Source organism: Panthera leo, chromosome F3 (genome assembly GCF_018350215.1).
Source record: "Panthera leo isolate Ple1 chromosome F3, P.leo_Ple1_pat1.1, whole genome shotgun sequence".
In the NCBI taxonomy this organism is placed as follows: domain Eukaryota; kingdom Metazoa; phylum Chordata; class Mammalia; order Carnivora; family Felidae; genus Panthera; species Panthera leo.
This window is the reverse complement of record NC_056696.1, coordinates 32172541-32191383: the sequence shown is the minus strand read 5'-3', so window position 1 is coordinate 32191383 and position 18843 is coordinate 32172541. Positions and strand designations below refer to the sequence as shown.

The 18843-nt window shown below is 36.3% G+C and overlaps 2 protein-coding genes across 5 annotated transcripts in view; both read left to right on the top strand.

Moving 5' to 3' along the window:
- Positions 1–18843, top strand: part of RCOR3 (REST corepressor 3) — a 52019-nt gene that overhangs the window by 24711 nt on the left and 8465 nt on the right. For all 4 annotated transcript variants that reach the window (XM_042924568.1, XM_042924567.1, XM_042924571.1 and 1 more), the window contains 3 exons: positions 2566–2784; positions 8443–8520; positions 16823–16880. In XM_042924568.1, the coding sequence (XP_042780502.1) occupies positions 2566–2784; positions 8443–8520; positions 16823–16880 (355 nt within the window). The remainder of the gene's footprint in view (positions 1–2565; positions 2785–8442; positions 8521–16822; positions 16881–18843) is intronic.
- Positions 2842–5945, top strand: LOC122211435 (vesicle transport protein GOT1B-like). Its single transcript, XM_042924572.1, is given in 3 exon segments — positions 2842–5242; positions 5244–5267; positions 5269–5945. Coding segments are annotated over 3 exon segments (549 nt in total). The 5' UTR covers positions 2842–4885; the 3' UTR covers positions 5437–5945.

Sequence of the window (18843 nt, the reverse complement as noted above, 5' to 3'; positions counted from 1 at the left end):
ACCGGGTGATCATGACCTGAGTCGAAGTCGGACACTTAACCAACTGAGCCACCCAGGCACCCCAGTGGTGTTTCACTTTAATGTATCTGTGTGGAGCTGGGGTTTTTTGTTGTTGGTGTTTTTGTTGTTTTTTGTTTTGTTTTGTTTGTTTTTGTTTTTGTTTGTAAACTTGTTTTGGATTCATTGTATTTCCTGAATCCTATGTCTTAAGTTCTGTAAAATTCTCACTGGTTGCCTCTTTGAATATTATGTCTTCCTCATTCTCCCTATTCTTTCCTTTGGGAATCATTTTAATGGACTTTAACATGTCTCTTAACCATCTCATTTTCCATCTTTTTGTCTTTCCATATTTCTGTACTGCATTATGGTCATTTTTACATGTGTGCAGTTGCTGCTGTTCTTCTGAGCTCTGTCTAATTTTCTGAGTTTCTAATCACGGAATTTCTAATCTTTATACTATTTTTTTTTTTTATTTCTAGATGTTCTATTCAGTTCTTTTGCATATCTGCTTAGTCAGTTCTGATAGACTCATAAAAGAATGTTCCATATTTTCAATTCTGTCATTTATTTCTTTACGCACATGTAACACATTGTATTTTCTTTATCCAGTAATTCTAATATCTTCAATCTTTGCAGATCTAATTCTTTTGTTCCGCTGTCTGTCACTCATGGGACTTGTTTGCAGTTTGTGGTTGAGAGCTCATTTTCCTTGGAACATACTTGTGGAAAACTTTTGAGACGTGGGTTTAAAATTCATTCTTCTAAGGGGTACCTGGTTGGCTCAGTTGGTTAAGCATCCGACTCTTGGTTTCAGCTCAGGTCATGATCTCACGGATTTGTGAATTTAAGCTCCACAGCACGGAGCCCACTTGGGATTCTCTTTCTCTCTCTCTCTGCCCTTCCCCCACATGCACATGGATGCTCTCTCTCTCAAAATAAATAAACTTTAAGAAAAAATAAATAAAATGCATTCTTCTAGAGACACTTTGCATTTGTTTTTGCTAAATGTCTGAAGGCCCTACCAACCTGAGGCCCTTTCTTTCTTTCTCTCTCTCTCTTTCTAATTTATTTATTTTTAAGAGAGAGAGAGTGTAAGGGAGGGGCAGAGAGAGAGGGAGACAGAGGATCCAAAGCAGGGTCTGCATCAAGAGCACATAGCCGGATCAGGGCTCAAACTCACAGTGACATCATTACCTGAGCTGAAGTCTGACCCTTAACCAACTGAGCCGCGTAGATGTCCCCCAGTGTGAGACACCTGTTGTCCATTGAAGCATGGGTGTTAGGCAAGTGCCAGCTCCTGTATACTCACTTATCCCCTTGGATTCCTTTTCTAAAGAATTGGAGTATTAAATCTGTTCAGTTGAAATTAGGTGCCATTCAACCTAATGGGCAGTTTCAAATGGATTCCTGTCTCAGAAGCACAGAATAACATTGTATTTTTATGTCACACTTTAAGAATATTGAAAGTAACAATGAAATCCTACTTAACATTTCATGGTCATTATTATTAGGACTGTCTTAACCTCTTCCAAAATACAAATTCACATCATATTTTATTCACAGATAAATAGATTTAGAGTTTAGAAATGTCAAGTTTAAGATAATTCTGTGTTGGGGCACCTGGGTGGCTTAGTCAGTTAAGTGTCCGACTTTGGCTCAGGTCATTATCTCATGGTTCTGAGTTCGAGTCCTGCGTTGGGCTCTGTGCTGACAGCTCAGAGCCTGGAGCCTGCTTCGGATTCTGTGTCCCCCTCTCTCTCTCTGCCCCTCCCCCACTTATGCTCACTCGCTCGCTCTCTCAAAAATAAACAAACATTTAAAAAAATAAGAGGGGTGCCTGGGTGGCTCTGTCGGTTAAGCATCCGACTTCGGCTCAGGTCATGATCTCACGGTTCATGGGTTCGAGCCCCGCGTCGAGCTCTGTGCTGACAGCTCAGAGCCTGGAGCCTGCTTTGGATTCTGTGTCTCCCTCTCTCTCTGCTCCTCCCCCACTCATGCTCTGTCTCTCTCTCTCTCTCTCTCTCTCAAAAATAAAATAAACATTAAAACAATTTTTTTAAATAAAAAAATAAAAAGATAATTCTGTGTCCTTTTTAATCTTTAGGGGCCTACTTCTCTTTCAACAACTTTAAAGTGAGAATGAAATGTTATTGGCCACTTGTCATAATTCCTAATTTGCTTCTTTTTAATTTCTTAAAATACTTTTGCACTTAATAAGTTATAGCTTTTTTGGCCCTTTATTGCTGAGGGAAATGGTATTCTATTTTGAAGCAAACAAGAATAGTTTAGAGTCCAACTTATTTTTTCATTTGTTCATAGTCCTCTATAGGCCTCTGGGCTGGAAACCAAACATTTTATTGAGTAGATTGGGTCAGGGATGCATTATGTTGTATACTTTTTCTCCCCCCGTTGGTAAGTGCTGCGTGTGTACTCATATGTGATGTAATGGGTTAGAAGTCTTTTTTAGGTGTACTTAGTGCAGCAGATACTTCTAGTAATAGACTGTTTTCAGGTTATTTGTGTGTGAAAACAAAATAACCTGTTACTCTACCTTTATCCTTCTAGGGCAATACTGAACAGCCTGTCCAAACCAGCAAGATTGGACTTGGAAGGAGAGAGTATCAGAGTTTACAACACCGCCATCACTCTCAGCGCTCCAAGTGCCGTCCACCTAAGGGCATGTATTTAACCCAGGAGGATGTGGTAGCAGTTTCCTGTAGTCCCAATGCAGCCAACACCATCCTGCGGCAACTGGACATGGAGCTGATCTCTTTAAAACGTCAGGTATTTCATAAAAATCATTTTTAATGATCCTATCCATTTTGTTTATCCCCTTTTGAAACCTCAGTGAACTTCAGCTCTTTGCACGTTTTCTCAGCTACCTGTTTACATAAGTTTCAGTCTTTAAAATTTACTTTGTTTCCAAATTCAAAGATGCTTCTGTCTATTCTAAATTTGAATCCCAGCATCACTACCTGTTAGCTCTGTGATACTGGGAAATAATAGACTCTCTGAGCTTCAATTTTATATCTATGAAATTGGGGGTAATAATCCTACTTCTCTTGCAAGTTGTTGGGAATTGTTTGAGATTTTACATGTAGGTTGTTGAGCAGCGTCTGGAACATTTTGAATGCTCAGTGAGTACTGGCTGCTCTCACCTCCTCATCATTATTACCAGTGGTAGCAGCCGAGGTATTATAAATGTATTCTCATCATAATTAGGTTAATCATGGTTAAGAGTAAGGATATAGGGTCAGTGAACCTAAATTTTAACCCCACCTACATCGTCTACTTCGTGTGTAACCTTAGGGGAGCTGTTTAACTCTTAACTCAGTTTCTTCATCTTGAAATGTGGATAACAACATGATGCTTGGGAAGAATTAAATAAGAAAATACATGAGAATGCTTACAACAGTGCCTTGCACATAGTATGTACTCAGTTAATGGTTTTCATTAGGTCTCTGGCCTTTCTCGGTCACCTTTTCCTCTTTTTATTTGTCTCCGTTGTTTTCCGTGTCTCTTAGATCTAGGTACTCTTCCAAGTCTGTACTTTCTTGGTCTGTATCAACCATACACTACATGCCAGTGACAGCTGAATCTACTTCTCAGGCTATGACTTTTCTCCCAAGCTCTATATTGCTGTATTTCTAGCTACCTGCTAGGCATCTAATCTATCCCCTAAAGATTTCTTTTCTGTTTTCTGTCTTAGTGAAGCATGAGAATCATCTTTGATTTATCCCTTGCTATTATCACATCCCCCGGTACACACAAACCCAAGTGGTAACCAAGTTGTGTAAGTTTTATCTGAGAAATTTTCTTTAAATCAGTCCCCTCATTTTTAATCCCATCACTACTACCTTTGTTCAGGCCCTTACCACCTCTTATCCAACCCTAACTGTCTTGTTGATTGTCCTTACTATCCACTTCTCTGCAGCTCCATGTTATACATTGCTGTCAGTGTTATCTTCTTAAAATACTCGTACGATCAGAATCATTCATCTTAAAGCTCTTCGTTAATTTCTACTTGCCTTCACGTTACAGCACAGGCAGACAGGAATTTATGTTAAGAAATGTAAAATTAATCATGAGTTAGGAAACCACTGAAGGATTTTAAAGAGAAGTGTGACATGACCTTACTTACATTTTTCAACTGTATCTCTTCGCATCTTTTAAGTAGTTGCCCTAGAGATTACAGTATGCATCTTCAACCTACCATAATCGTCCTAGCTTAAGTATTACAATATGCTTCCTTGGAGTTAATATTATAGCACTGTATATAAAATGTAAGAATCTTGCAGCAGTATAGTGTGGGAGCAAGATCGTTTTTCTGTGTCCCAAACATTCAGATTTCTCTATCTTTTGACCCTTGTTTTTTCCCCAAACTGCTCTTACATTCCTCTTCTCTTCTCCAACCGACTTCTTGAATAAATATCTACCATATTAGCTTCCTCTGCTTTCTTATCATCACATATTCTCTGACCCATCCCAATCTAATTTCTGCCCCATACACTATCCTAATTCTACCACTGCAAAAGCAATCTCAAGTTTATTTGTTAACAGGTTGCCAGATCTCATGCCCTCTTCTTGGTTCTTATTTCTATTGAATCTATTACTGCTCAATAATATTTGACACTGACAACCACTTCTTCCTTCTTAGACTTCCTTTCCTTTGACTGCTCTGACGCTGGACTCCAATATAGGTAGCATGTTTTTGACTGAATGCTTAGCCTTTAGTTGAACAGTGAATGTATGTAAGACTCCCATCTCCCAAACTACAACACCCCTTCTCCTTAGAGAACTTCTAAAACACTTTGTCTGTAATATTTTTAAAAATGGCTTGAGTGGTCTTAAAGCTGGGGTAGGAGTGGCTGCATCTTTCCAGAAGATGTGGTGGTTCTTGCCTGGGCTGCTTCCTGGCGCTTCTCTTGACTTTGCTTCACGCCCTGGGCACCCCGAGGTTCTTTTGCAACTGCTCTCACCATTGGCAGCCATGATCTCCTTACCGGACACCCAGAGAATTGGAGTGGGATTAACAGGATATGGAGTATTTTTCCTGTTCTTTGGAGTGATTCTCTTATTTGACAAAGCACTACTGGCTATTGGAAATGTTTTATTTGTGACTAGCTTGGCTTTTGCAATTGGTTTACAAAGAACATTCACAGTCTTCTTCCAAAAACATAACATGAAAGCTACAAGATTTTTCCTGGGTGGTATATTTGTTGTCCTTGTTGGTTGGCCCTTCGGTAGGCATGATCTTTGAAATTTATTGATTTTTTTCTTGTTTTCAGGGGCTTCTTTCCTATGGTCACTGGCTTTATTAGAAGAGTGCCAGTCCTTGGGTTCCTCTTGAATTTACATGGAATTAGATCATTTGTTGATAAAGTTGGAGAAAGCAACAATATGGTAGAAAGACAAGTGAATTGGGGATTCATTTAAAATATTGTATTATTTATAAAGTCCTTTGAAGAATATTCAGCACAAAATTAAATTACATGAAATAGCTTGTAATGTTTTTTACAGAAGTTTAAAACTTAGATCCCACCAAGTACCAATAGCAGTTAAAAAGCAATGAAAGCAGTCTTCTAATCAAGTGATCTAAGAAGTCAGCAAGGAAACTGAAGGAGTGAAATCTTTGTTACAATACATATTGAAACCCTTGAGGATGATTTTTATTGTTTTTCTGCAGTGTGGGAAATACAGCCATCATTGGAGAACTGTGGTTCTGTTCCTTTTCTTTTTCTTTTGAAGATGCAGGAGCACCCATAGGCATTTGCTTTTTGGAAATATCCACTGGAATGGCAAAAGTATTTCCAGTTGCATTGTGTCTCTGAAAGTGATAACATGAGTTAGATTGGATTATGTCGTTTTAATGTATTAAAGCCAAGGAAAACCCAGTTTTGATGTATGAAAGTCGTTCGACTTTTTTTTTTGGTAACATGGTTAAAATTTTTAAAAAGTGCTCAAAATTTTTTGTTTTTTTATTTTTTGTTTTATTTTTTTAAGTTTATTTTTATTTAGTTTGAGAGAGAGAGAGAGAGAGAGGGAGAGAGAGAATCCCAAGCAGGCTCTGCACGGCCAGCACAGAGCCTGATGTGGACTTGAACCACGAACCATGAGTTCATGACCTGAGCCGAGATCAAGAGGCAGATGCTTAACTGACTGAGCTACCCAGGTGCCCAAGTGCTCAAAATTTTTTTAAATAATGAAGGGATAAAATGTACTCAGTCACCTGTATTTATACTTTATCCTTGACACTACTACTTCACTTATAGCTTATATTTATTGATTTTTATGAAGGACCTTCTTTAAAGCTTTAAACTCCTTTCTTGGTTAGTCCTTTGATGTGTGACGTAGTAAAGGTTTGCACTCTTGGGTTTATAAATTCTACTACTTTTATATCCCAGACCCATCTCCTAGTGTCTAAACGGACTTCTCCCTTACCCACTCCAGTTACCTGTTCGTTTTGCATTCCCTGTCTCAGCACCACGCACACTCACTTATTCAGGCCAGTGACTGGAGTTACCCTTGATTCCTGAGTCTCCCCTGTCAGCTTTTCCCAAGCACATCTTAATTTTGTTTCCAAGTTATTTATTTTATCCGTCTGTGTGCCACCACCATCGCCCCTTCTTTCCTGCTGTGGTAATTGAAGTCCTCAGTATTTCTTCTCTGGCTTGTTAGATTAATTTTCGTCTTCACTCTATCCCCTTCTCCAAATTACAACTGGAATTATTGCTCTAAAAAGACAAATATGGTTACATTTACTCCCTTGCTTAAAAGTTCTTCAGAAAGTTTCCTTTAGTCTTTAGGCAAGATTCAAATTCTTTGTTCTGGCCCAGCCTAACTGCTTTCTTGTCTTTTCTACCTGCTGTTCTGCCTGGAAGGCATTTCCTGCTCCAACCTTATCTCCCTGCTTAATTCTTGTTAATCCTTTAAAACTAAATTTAGGTGTCATCTCCTTTGGAAAATTTACCCTATTTTCCCCACTACCCACACCCACTAACACATATACAAAACACTTACTCCTTTCTCTCTCTTCCTCCAAGTCTAGGTTGGGTGTTTTAGCATTTACTATACTTTTATATTTATCTCCCCACTAATCTATGAAATCTTTAAAGACTGAGACTTTTACATTTTATCTTTGTATGTCTAACATGGCTGACCACATTTGAATGATCTCTGAGGAAAAAATTTCCACAAATCACTTTATAAATATTGTGCAAACTAAAAAAAAGAGCAAACCAAGAAAAAATGTAACCAAATGAGCAAAAAAAAAAATCCTAACCCTTAATATTCTAGTAAATGTTAATAATATTTCTAGTAAAATAGTAGTTAAAAACTTGGCATGGTTCAAATTCATGTTCTGCCTCCTAGAGCTGTGGCCTAGGGAAAGTTTCTTGACTTCTCTGTGCCCTACCTTCCTCATCTCTAAAATGGTTACAGTAAAAGTAGAGTCAGTTCTGCTATAAAGCTTGGTTTGAAAACATGAATCTGTTCCAACACAACTGATAACACTAGGAAACAATTTGAGTATAATGTGCATTTTGCATTTGGTTATGTTTGACTTTTGTCAGTGAAAAACTGTACCTTGCTGAGTATGTATCCACACACTTCAGATGTGTACTGTCTCCCTCAGTTCACTGCATATTACGAACCACACACATCCACATGTGGTGTTAAAACTTTGCATCTGATTTCAAATGACCTCCTTCTGCCACTTCCCAGTAACTCACAAGCTGCAACTGTTTTGACACTACCTTCTCTAAGCAACCTCAGGTCTTTTCCAAGGTGAAGTACCATCTATATTGTAGCATTTGTGAATTTCTTTCTTATTTAGAATGCATAAAACTATTATTTTTATGAGGTTCCTTTTTTTTGTCATCGATGAGGTTTTTCAGTGTTGTGTCCCTAACTGTTTCCCCATAAGTCCTGTGGTTTTTTATTGTGCAGCTTTGCGTAGTGGGCTGATTTTTGAGAATGCGTATGTCACGTTATAGCAGAACTGATTATACTTACTTCACAAAATAGTTGAGAATTAAATGATTTATTACATGTGAAGCACCAACAGTGATACTTATGATTATTAAAATTATTCTTATTGGAATAATTATTTGATCAAAACATTATGGTAATGAGAAATAGTAATGGAATTTAATTCCTTTATATACCATTTTTCTTATGAGGCGATATTGTTAAAAGATACTCAGATACTATGATTTGTAGACTTTTAGTTTTTTAGATATATATAAAATTAGTTGATACATATATAGTTGATGTGGGTATTAGTTGAATGGCCCCAAGTGTGATAAAGTATAAGTGTTTGTCCTCCTGAAATAAAATTTAAGCAGGTTTTGGTATATATCCTATATCCTTTTCATTTATTGAATATTCATACATTTACCTAAGTATGTGATCTGATTCATACTTTGGGTTATTTTGTTGAAGGTTCAGAATGCTAAGCAAGTAAACAGTGCACTTAAACAGAAAATGGAAGGTGGAATTGAAGAATTCAAACCTCCTGAGGTATGTTATTGAAGAATATATGTGACTAAGTGTGGTGAAACCTTATTCTCTGAATTATCTATCCAGTATTTACTATTTTGGTCACATGCGTTGTTAATACTTTGAAGATGTCATAATGTGGGTAATTTGTCATGTCTCTATTTTGTCATTTAGATAGTTAGTCTTTTGAGACTTGGCTAATGATTTAAGTGAATTCATTTCTTTCCTGCCCTTAGCAATTCATATCAAGCGAAGTAGGGAAAAACAGTTATACAAATAGGCCCAGTGCACTGAGAGTAGAAGGTAATTGAGAAGCAAGCCAGTACATCTCTGGGTCTACAGCAGTATTTGCTCAAGGTGTGTGACTTGGTAATACAACAGGAAAAAGATTACAAGAAAAGGAGCTCATTTAGCAATTGTAATTTTTTATTTTAAGGTATTTGTCTTTTGATTCAGATTTTGTGTTAGGATTTTAGTAGGTGGACTTAATTAACATTCTTGTACTCATACCCCTGAAAATGTGAAATCTAAAAACAAGATATAGATTAACCTTTTTCTCAAGCCTTTCTTGTATTTCGTCTGAAATCTAATATATTTTTGATATTTGTGACAATCATAGGAGTATTTAAATGCCTGTAAAGTCCAATCAAATCTTTCTACAGAAGCTTCTATTTTAAATCTTTTCTCCATTCTCTCTTTTTAAGACTCCTATGCTATGCTTCATATCCTGTACTTGCCTTTCTATGTATGTAATAATCAAATAATCTTATTTGGTCCTAATGTGATGCCCCGTACCCCAACCCCCACGCCCCATCACAGGTTGCCTGAAATATCTACAAATGAAATATGTGTGAGGGGCTGGTGGGGGGAGGGCAGAAAAACAGTGCTTCAGAGCTAATGCACCATATTCTGTCTCATTTGAATCTTTTAGAAAGGAAGAATCATTAGGAATAAAATTGTTTTTGTATTTTTGTTTCAAATGGTCTCTTTCAAGAAGGTTAGGTAATGGAAAAGAATAAGATATATATAGACTAATAAAATATCTCATTCCAAAACCACAGGTTATCCGGCAAACATTCTAGTGACATTTCTATTTATCTAGAAATAGTAATGCAAAGAATACTACTTTATATTATTGTAACAAAAATTATTTTAAGTTTTACACTGAAATTATTTTAATTTTATATTTATGCCTTTAAATGCATAAAAGCCAAAAACTTTAAATGCCTATAATTTCATAACTTAAAATTTAAATTTAAAACATACAGTAGATAGGGGTGCCTGGGTGGCTCAGTCAGTTGGATGTCTAACTGTTGATCTTGGTTCAGGTCATGATCTCATGGTTTCATGGGTTCCAGCCCTGCTTAGGATTCTCTGTCTTCCTCTCTCTCTGCCCATCCCCTACTTGTGCACATGCTCATGTGCGCTCTCTCTCTCTCTGTCTCTCTGAAAATAAATTAACTTAAAAAAATAGCAGATACTGAAAACATGGGAGTACCTTAAAGAATTTTGTCAATAAATTTGAAAATTTAAATAAAACTTAGAAATTCATAGGAAAATCTATCTCACCAAATTGTTTTAAAAAGAAAACCTGATAAAGGAACAATTAACATTTTTTTCATAAGAAAACACCAGGCCCAGACAGTTTTACAGAAAACATCTACCAGATTTTCAAGGAAACTGATTCTGACCTCAGTATTTCCAGAAAATTGAAGGATAACCTCACTCATGAACATTATATAAAGTAAGACATGAAAATGCAATAGCACTTACAACTTTATGCCATCTCATTTGATGCTCATATCAATCCCAAGAAGTAGATGAAGCAAATACTATTATTTTACACGATAAAACTGGGCCTCAAAGAGGTTAATTGGCTTGATCAAAGCCACACATCTAATAAATAGTCAAATTTTGGCTATATTTCAGAATCTTAGAGTTCAGTTGAAGTCCTAGATTAATATCATGCTCCCTCTTACTTTTGAAAGTTTTCATTTAATAGCAAAATTGTATATTGATTCTCACATTTAAATGCAGTTTTGGGGGGCGCCTGGGTGGCTCAGTCGGTTAAGCGGCCGACTTCGGCTCAGGTCATGATCTCGCGGTCCGTGAGTTCGAGCCCCGCGTCGGGCTCTGTGCTGACAGCTCAGAGCCTGGAGCCTGTTTCAGATTCTGTGTCTCCCTCTCTCTGACTCTCCCCTGTTCATGCTCTGTCTCTCCCTGTCTCAAAAATAAATAAAATGTTTAAAATAAATAAATGAATAAATAAATAAATAAATAAATAAATGCAGTTTTGGGGTTAGAAGTTATCAAACATTTATTACATCTTTTGGGGTTTTTTTGTAAAAATAATGATAAAATGAAACTACCAAAATCTTAACATTCTATTATCCATAGAGTGAAGTTTGAATATTACTTTGAGGTTGATTTATTGAACTCAGATGACTTGAAAAAATATGTGTATTTTATTATCTAGAAAATACCCAGGATATATTTATATTTATCATATAATTTCTGTTGCTTTGCAGGGGAGAATAACCTGAATAGATACATTTCAAAATACTAGATTAACAGTCACCGTAAACACCTTGAAAAATTAATCTATCCCCTTTTCTTTAGGTTAGTTAATAGGATTTCTACCTAATACCTAACAAAAGAATTTCATTAACCATTGGAACAGTAGGCTACTAAATGATGTAACTCAACGGGAAGTAAACAGTTATTAAGATGCTTTACTTACTCATTTGGTTGTATTTGTTGTTTTCATTTAGGAAAATATTTGGTGAAGAAAGTCCATTCACTCCCATAAGTATTTGTTGATCACCTATTTCATGTAAGGCACTGTTTTAGGCACTGGGGGAAGTGTGTAAGGGAAAGAGGGGACACATTAAAATGAGGAAGAGATGGATTTTTTCATCTGCTTTAAAAAAAACCAAAAAACACCACCTTACCGTCTAGATGTTATAAGACGAAATGATTGAAGTTGTGTGATAGATTTACAAGTAAAATGCTACAGGAAAACAAGTGGTAATATTCATTCTTGCTAGGATAATCAGGAAAGACTTCCTAATGGGAGATGCTTTAGCTGAAGTTTGAAGGATGAATAGGAGTTTTACACATAAAGAAAGGGCAAGTGGAGGGAATAGTATGAACACTGGCTTGGTGTTGAACAGTACATTCAAACTATGTATAAATCCAGTGGGGAAAAACCAGTCAACAGGTATTCCCTGAGCACTTAGGATGTGCTCATTGTAGTGCTGATTACTATTCAGAATCCAGTGGAAGTGTAAAACATAAAACAGTTTTTTCTCATGAAGCATGTTGTCTACTTACGAAGGCAAAGTTGGATGCAGAGGATGAGTAAACATGGTGTATGAGAGAGATATTAACAAGATTGGGTTTCACAGGGACTTCTTTATGATAGAGAGCAGTGGGCAAGGGCAGGAGTATAAAAGTCTGAGAGCTAGGAAGAGAAGTTTGCCTTTTAAATTAAGTCAAATGGGAAGACCAGTAAGTTCCTCCTATAGGAAGGATGTAATGGGAATTTTTAATTTTAGGAAGATTATCTTGGTAGTATTGCATAGGCTAAGTTGGAATCTTTATAGCTGCTAAAATACTAAGCACGTGAGTGATAAAGTAAATGGTAAAAGGAGTTTTGGGTAGGGTCAGGTATTAATTGCAGGAGTGGCCAGCAAGTGATAAATCCAAAGAACATTGCCAAATAGAAATTAATGTATCTATTTGAAACCGTGTAACAGTGTTGGGAGGAGTGGTGACATGTGGGGTTATGCTTTGACTTGTTTTAGTTGGAGGTAGGTGCGTGGGGACAAGGAGATTAATGAATCCAGGAAGGAAGAAACTTAAAAAAGTGCTTTTTGAAGCTAGAAATTTCCCCATCTGTGGATGCTTTCATGCATAAGTGGGTGACCTCCTTTCATTACAGATATTGGATGGAGTTTTAAGCATTGGATGAAAGGTTTAACTTGGTGACCTTTCCTAATTCTTTCAAGTCAGAGATAGTATGAATCTGCTACTGACAAAAATGGGAAAGATGTGAAGACTGATTTAACAGGGAAAGGATGCAGTGAAGATTCTGAAGGATCTTCTAAGGATGTCATAGATTCTTCTAGAAGGCTCTTTAGGCCTTTTATTAGTTTCATGACTATTATACATTGGATTATTTTAGTTTAGAGTAATGTGTTATTTTTAAAACAACAGCATTTCAGTTGGGGCTTTGCTGTAGAAGTATGTTCTCTGTGCTACTACCTAGCTAGCCACAATTACTACACAGTTTTAGATTGCTAGATATATTCTAGTTGTCCTTTCCTTAAGTTAAATCTCTACCAAAGTTTCTTGAGTTTAAAAGAGAATAGGAAAATCAATAACTTAAAGAAATCCTGTATATTTAAAAAATTTTGACCCTGTTTCTCCTTGTCTTCCCTTTCTTCCACTGCTTCCCTTCTGTCATACACAGACTTTCTAATTCATGCAGTTTCAATCCCCCTCCCTACATTTTTCAACTGAAGCTGCTGCTTAAAGGCTAACACTGGTGCTAGTGACCGAATTCCACAGCTCTCACTCCTTTCCCTGGCCTTTTTCTGAGCCCTTGACATAGATGACAGCCTCTCCTTCTCCCTTTAACTTCTGAGAGGTGATGTTGTCTTTTATAACTATTATGTTCCCATCTCAGCTGTAATTTCCTTTCTGTACATAAATATAAGCATTCTCCCAAGTTTTTATCCTCATTCATTGCTCTTCTCTTTGGAGACAGCATACAAGCTCATCACTTCAAATATTAAAATTATATCATATGTACATATAAATGACACAAACTCAACCACAGATACTCAGCCAAATGAAAAAGAATGTTTAATAATAGCAAGTAGAGTAATGCTGGCAGTCCTGCCTGGACTCCATTTATCAAGCATCTCCCCCAGAGTGAGCAGTTAGGAGGTGGAACTGTGAATCCACTGTTTCTTGAGTCAGCTTCAGCTTCCATGTGCCTCCTGTGTGAGCAGTTTCCTTGACTTGAAATTCTAGTATTTATGTATGTATTCATGTTGTTCATTCGTTGCTACCCTAAATTTCAACCAAAGGCTTCATCTAGGATTCACTGAAAAACTAATGGTCCATTTCAGTGCTGAAGGAATACCTGGCCATGTGGACTTACTGAGAGATTGTGTGCCTGTCTCCATTACCACCTTTAAGAATATTTCAAGAGTAATTTGGAATTAAAAGCGAAAATCTTTCTTTAATTCATGGGCTGATTCTAGAACCTTCATCTAAGTAAGCTATGGCTCCATTGTTTTCCCTCAAACTTTTTCCATACCCTTAAAAACTGTGTTTACATGGATGAACCTGTTTTAGCCTCAAGTGGATCCTGAGCTCCACCTGAATGGACATGGCTTAATTACCTCATTGTCAGTGAATCCCCAGTTACTGTCACCATCGTAGCCTTGCCTTCCCACACCTCCCCAGTCAGCAATTCAGAACTTCTTAGGTCCTTAACAGCACCACCCTTCTCCCAGCTGTGTGGGCTTAAAGTCTTATTCTGCTTAGAATCCTCTTTCTCTCCCCTTGTTCCCTCTCCCCCAAGAAACTATTGCTTATTAAATTTAGTGTGAACTCATTAACCTTGATATTTACTGCCCTTCCATAAATGATCCTTACCATATTTTAGTTTAGTTAAATATCACCAACTTTCTAGGATTATTTATTAGTTCTTCCTAATTGTTGATCTGTTGTTGCCTATACGTGATATGCCTTCTCCTCATCTTTGCCTTTCGGAAACTTACCCTGTTCTTAAACCCACCTCAATGTCCAGCCCTTCCAACTTTCCTTCTTTTTTGTTCTAGTCATTGTGACTTTTCCCTCTCAGCTTTAAATTCCCCATATACTCTGAACTTTTAATTTTATTAATAGCTATTTGTGTTTTTCCTGTGTCCTGATTTGCTTATAAGCTGAAAATAAGTTTTCATAGTGCGTGTTACTGCTCTTTTATTTTTTGTTCCCTTTTCATTAATGGTACCTTTTCTCCCAGTTTCTGCCTTTCAGGTTTAACAAACATCAGTTAATCAACTTCAACTTCAGTTGGCTCAGGCATTGTGCTAGAGGTTTTTAACATATGTTCTAAACATAGCTTTACAAAAATTTTACATTTATCCTAAATTTAATCTTCAGAACACTTGTAATGTAGTATTACAGGAGATCTTCAGTATCCAGTGTTCATTAATCTGAAGGATTCATGGATAAGCAAATTTGCCAAACAAGAGAATATTCACTGATGAACTAAGCACTTCTAAAATTAGGCCCTGCTCACCAGCTATCCCTCATTAACTCTGGCTGTTATCTTTCCCATCCATCACATCAGCATCCTTCTCTATTACTTCCTTGCTAATCTAATGCAAATACAGCACAAACCAAAATGAAATTATAAACCTTGCAAAAGATGCAAAACTTCATAAAGTCTATGAAAGTACAAGAGAATGGCTTTAATCACTTGCAAAATTGTTAACAGATGGGTATTTAGCAGAGTTAACAATTGAAAAAAGGTTGATGACTCATACGCATTTCAAAGAACAATTTGAGTAGCAAAGAATTAAGGGAGGCCCTTGAAAAAATTGTTGGAAGTTTTCAAAACAGAATTACCTATTATATGCTCATGTTACAAATTTCAAAGCTGGTGAATGTTATGCCATTATACTATTATATGCCAAAAATAAAAAAATAAATAAAAGCATATGAGTGAAACCATTAACTATTTAAAAAATAATTTTCATAAGTTTTAGTTTCATATTTCAGATTAAGTTGTAGTCAACCCTTTATTTTTTTTTACACCATTTATTCTCAAATGCCTGGGCCTTTTAAAAAGGTTCTAGAACAATTATCCTTGGGTACCAAGGACCTCTTTTATCTACCTTTCACAGCCCAGGTGACATCAGATTGCCACCTCAAATATTAGCTCCTATTCCATTCTTGTTAGCCCTCTTTTGGGGGAACATATGTTTAAAATTTTGAATTTTTCTTTTGTTGTCTCCTTTTGCTTTTCCATTCCTTCCTTCTTTCGTTTTCACACTTTTAAAGTTTGGTTCACTCTTTTCTTATTACTGCTTCTTTATGCTATAGCCCCCTCTTTTTCTTGACCTTTTTGCTGTTCTTTTATTTCATTGCCAGTATCCTAACCTTGAGGCTTATCCACTGTCTGTCTGGCCTTGCCTTGCTATCTCTTTTAATCTCATCACCTGGTATTCAGTGCTCTCTGGTTTAGGTTTGTCCCTCCTTTATTCAGTCTTTTTTTAAACTTTTTTCCTTTCTTCTCTAATAATTTTTTTCTAATTTAAGTTTTTTCTTTTAGTCTTTCTTCTGAATGCTTGCTTTTTATACACCTTCCTCATGGTGAGAAAGTAGATGTACCCAGAACCTCTTTGTACTGTAGAAACTCTTATTGCTAAGACCTTGAGTGAGATAAGACCTAAACACTTGTTCTCAAAGAAAGCATTTCTTTCTGTTTTGCTATCCATCCATGTATCACAGCCTATCCATCCATGTATTACACCAGGACAATTTATCTGGTAGTGTCTTCTGCAAACCTCTGTAGACTGGTGTACTTATTTCTGTCCCTCCTTCTTCTGCCAGAAGTCCTTGTACTAATCAGTGAGTATACAGTAATGAAATTTGATTAGGTGTTTAATATTGTAATTTTGTCATAATAAAAATCCTGAACTTGGATTTTTTTTTAAACAAAAATATTGGGAGAAATGTGGGGAGGTCTTGGGGGAAAAATCTGTTCTTATAGTGCGTCACTCTCTGCTTCAGAAAGTAAAAGAAATATTTTAGGAGTTAGGCCTCGTCTCTAGTTCTATATTCATTTGTAACACTGGTTTTGGTGGAGCAAGGTTAGGTTTATTCTAAATATGAAGAGAAAAAATTTTAAAGAGAGTCACAGATCTTCTCTAAAGAAGATTAATTCTCTTAAATGTTTAAAACCAAGCTAAAATTAACACTTGCCATGTGTGGTAGGAACATTGTAGTTGGAAAATGGGTGACTAATAGATTTTCTCAGTTTTAATGCCTCTGACTAGAGTATAAATGTGAATGTTGTTCATGCTCCCAAATTGGTACATTTCACTTTCATTATCTTTTTGTGTGGGTAAAAGGTAACTCAGAATATATTTTTTTAATCCTTATAAAAACAGAATCTACGTAAATCAGAGTTTTAGTAATCTCATGTCTGTGATTTGGTGAAAAGTTAAAAAAAAATAAGCACTTTGGAAAAATGTCTGTCTTCATATCCTCATTAGGAAACTTCTCTTTAATTTTGTAGTCAAATCAGAAAATTAATGCCCGTTGGACCACAGAGGAGCAGCTTCTAGCAGTGCAAGGTATATTAAAGATAAGCAGTTATTGTTGTTAACTATTTAACCTGTCATGAAAGGTGACGACCATAGTTCTTCCCTTTCTTTAGAAATGGATCAAGAAAGAGCTCTTGTGTTTACCACAAACACAAAAATTCCTGATAATCAGGAATTCTGTTTTGTTCTTGTGGATGTGACTTACTGAGCCTATATGCATTTTGGGTCCTGTATAGCATGTAACACATTCTCAGCCTTAACCATGACGGTGATGACAAGCTCAAACAAGTCATATGGTTTCTCTGTGCCTTTGCTTCTGTGTTCCTGCAGTTGGGTTCATTCTTTATATTAGTCATTGATAATTCATCATTAAGAGCATAAACTATTATGTTTCTGGTTTTTCTAATTACTCTGTATAATAGTGTTTCTCTATTTGATAAATGTCAGGTACTGAAAATATTAGTGATACACTTTCAACGTATTGTAACTTGAGATATGTGACACTGAATGATTAGAAACCCAATTTTAAATATATATATATATATGTAAAACAAAAGAGAGAGTTAAGAGATGCTTTTAAAAATATACATAAAGCATTTTTAAATGCACTATTTATAAGAATGCTTTGTTGAATTATATGACAGAACACTTTTTGTATTATGAATGCCTATCGGCAAATTGGAAGCATTATAAACTTGGATTTTCCCATGTTTGAATTAAGGAAGGACAAACTGTATATTTTTTATTCAGTGTTGTAGCTGTGTTTTGTTGTTTTTTTTTTCTTTTCCCTTCAAGATAAACTGTCTGCAGGACTGATTGTGTAATTGTAAGTTTGGTCTATAATTTGGTTTTCCTGGCTGAGCCCTCTTTGTGTTGAGCGCTAATAGTTGCTAGGTCAGTAGCTACTAGCAATTTTTTTTTTTTTATCTAAGAAAGTTGGGCCCTCGTGAAACATATAAGTACTTTAAAAAATATTTCTAGGTATTCAAACATAGAGAACATATTTAACTCAAAAATGATCTGCAGGTATCATTTGGATATGAGAATAATGTAATTAAAAACTGATTAATAGACAACTCTGCAGTTTGGATTAGAGTGAGTAAGAATTACCTGGCCACTGTGATTAGAAACTGTCACAGGACGGTGCCAACACGGTGATGTCATCCTTCTCTTTGGCCTATACAGCACAAAATAGTCATTTCATAAACAGAATGCTTGATCCTACGGAGGCAGGGTACTGGACGTGCATTGAGCACATCTATAATTGTGGAACTAAGTTTCTGAATGAGTCAGAACAAAGCTTAATTAGTTTATAATGTTCAGTAGTAGCCAGTTTTAAATTAGAAACTATTTAAAATTCAGATTAAAAAATTAGCAGGAGCACCTGGCTAGCCCATTTGGTAGGTTATGTGACTCTTGATCTCACAGTCATGAGTTCAAACCCCATGTTAGGCGTAGAGCTTACTTTTAAAAAAAATTTTTTTTTCCCCAGAGGCTGCTTCATACTGATTTGGATCTGTGACTTAATAGCTCTAACATAGTTATTTGAGGAGGCATTGCTTTTATTGATGTAAAGCCTGTGTTCTCTGTCCATCCTTGTGTGTGTGTGTGTGTGTGTGTGTGTGTGTGTGTGTGTGTGCGCGCGTGCGTGTGCATGTGTGTATAAAGCCTGGAGAATTTAACCCTGATTTCCAGTATTTCAGTTGCTTAAAGGTTAGTATATTAATCCTGTACTCTAGTATAAGAAAATTATCCCAGTAAAGGATTTTCTGAAGAGACTTACTTGGGAAATCTGGGCTGATGTTTCCAAAGCATTCAGGATTTGAAACTGTTCTGCAGCACTGTTTTTAAGTGGTAGAGACCATTGAGTCTTATGGCTGGGCTGGATGTGATGCAGAGCTGCATTCAAGGAAAGGGATAATGGCAAGGTTTACATTTATAGTTTAAGCTATATATTTATGTGGACACTATCTCAGCTTATATATATTAAAAG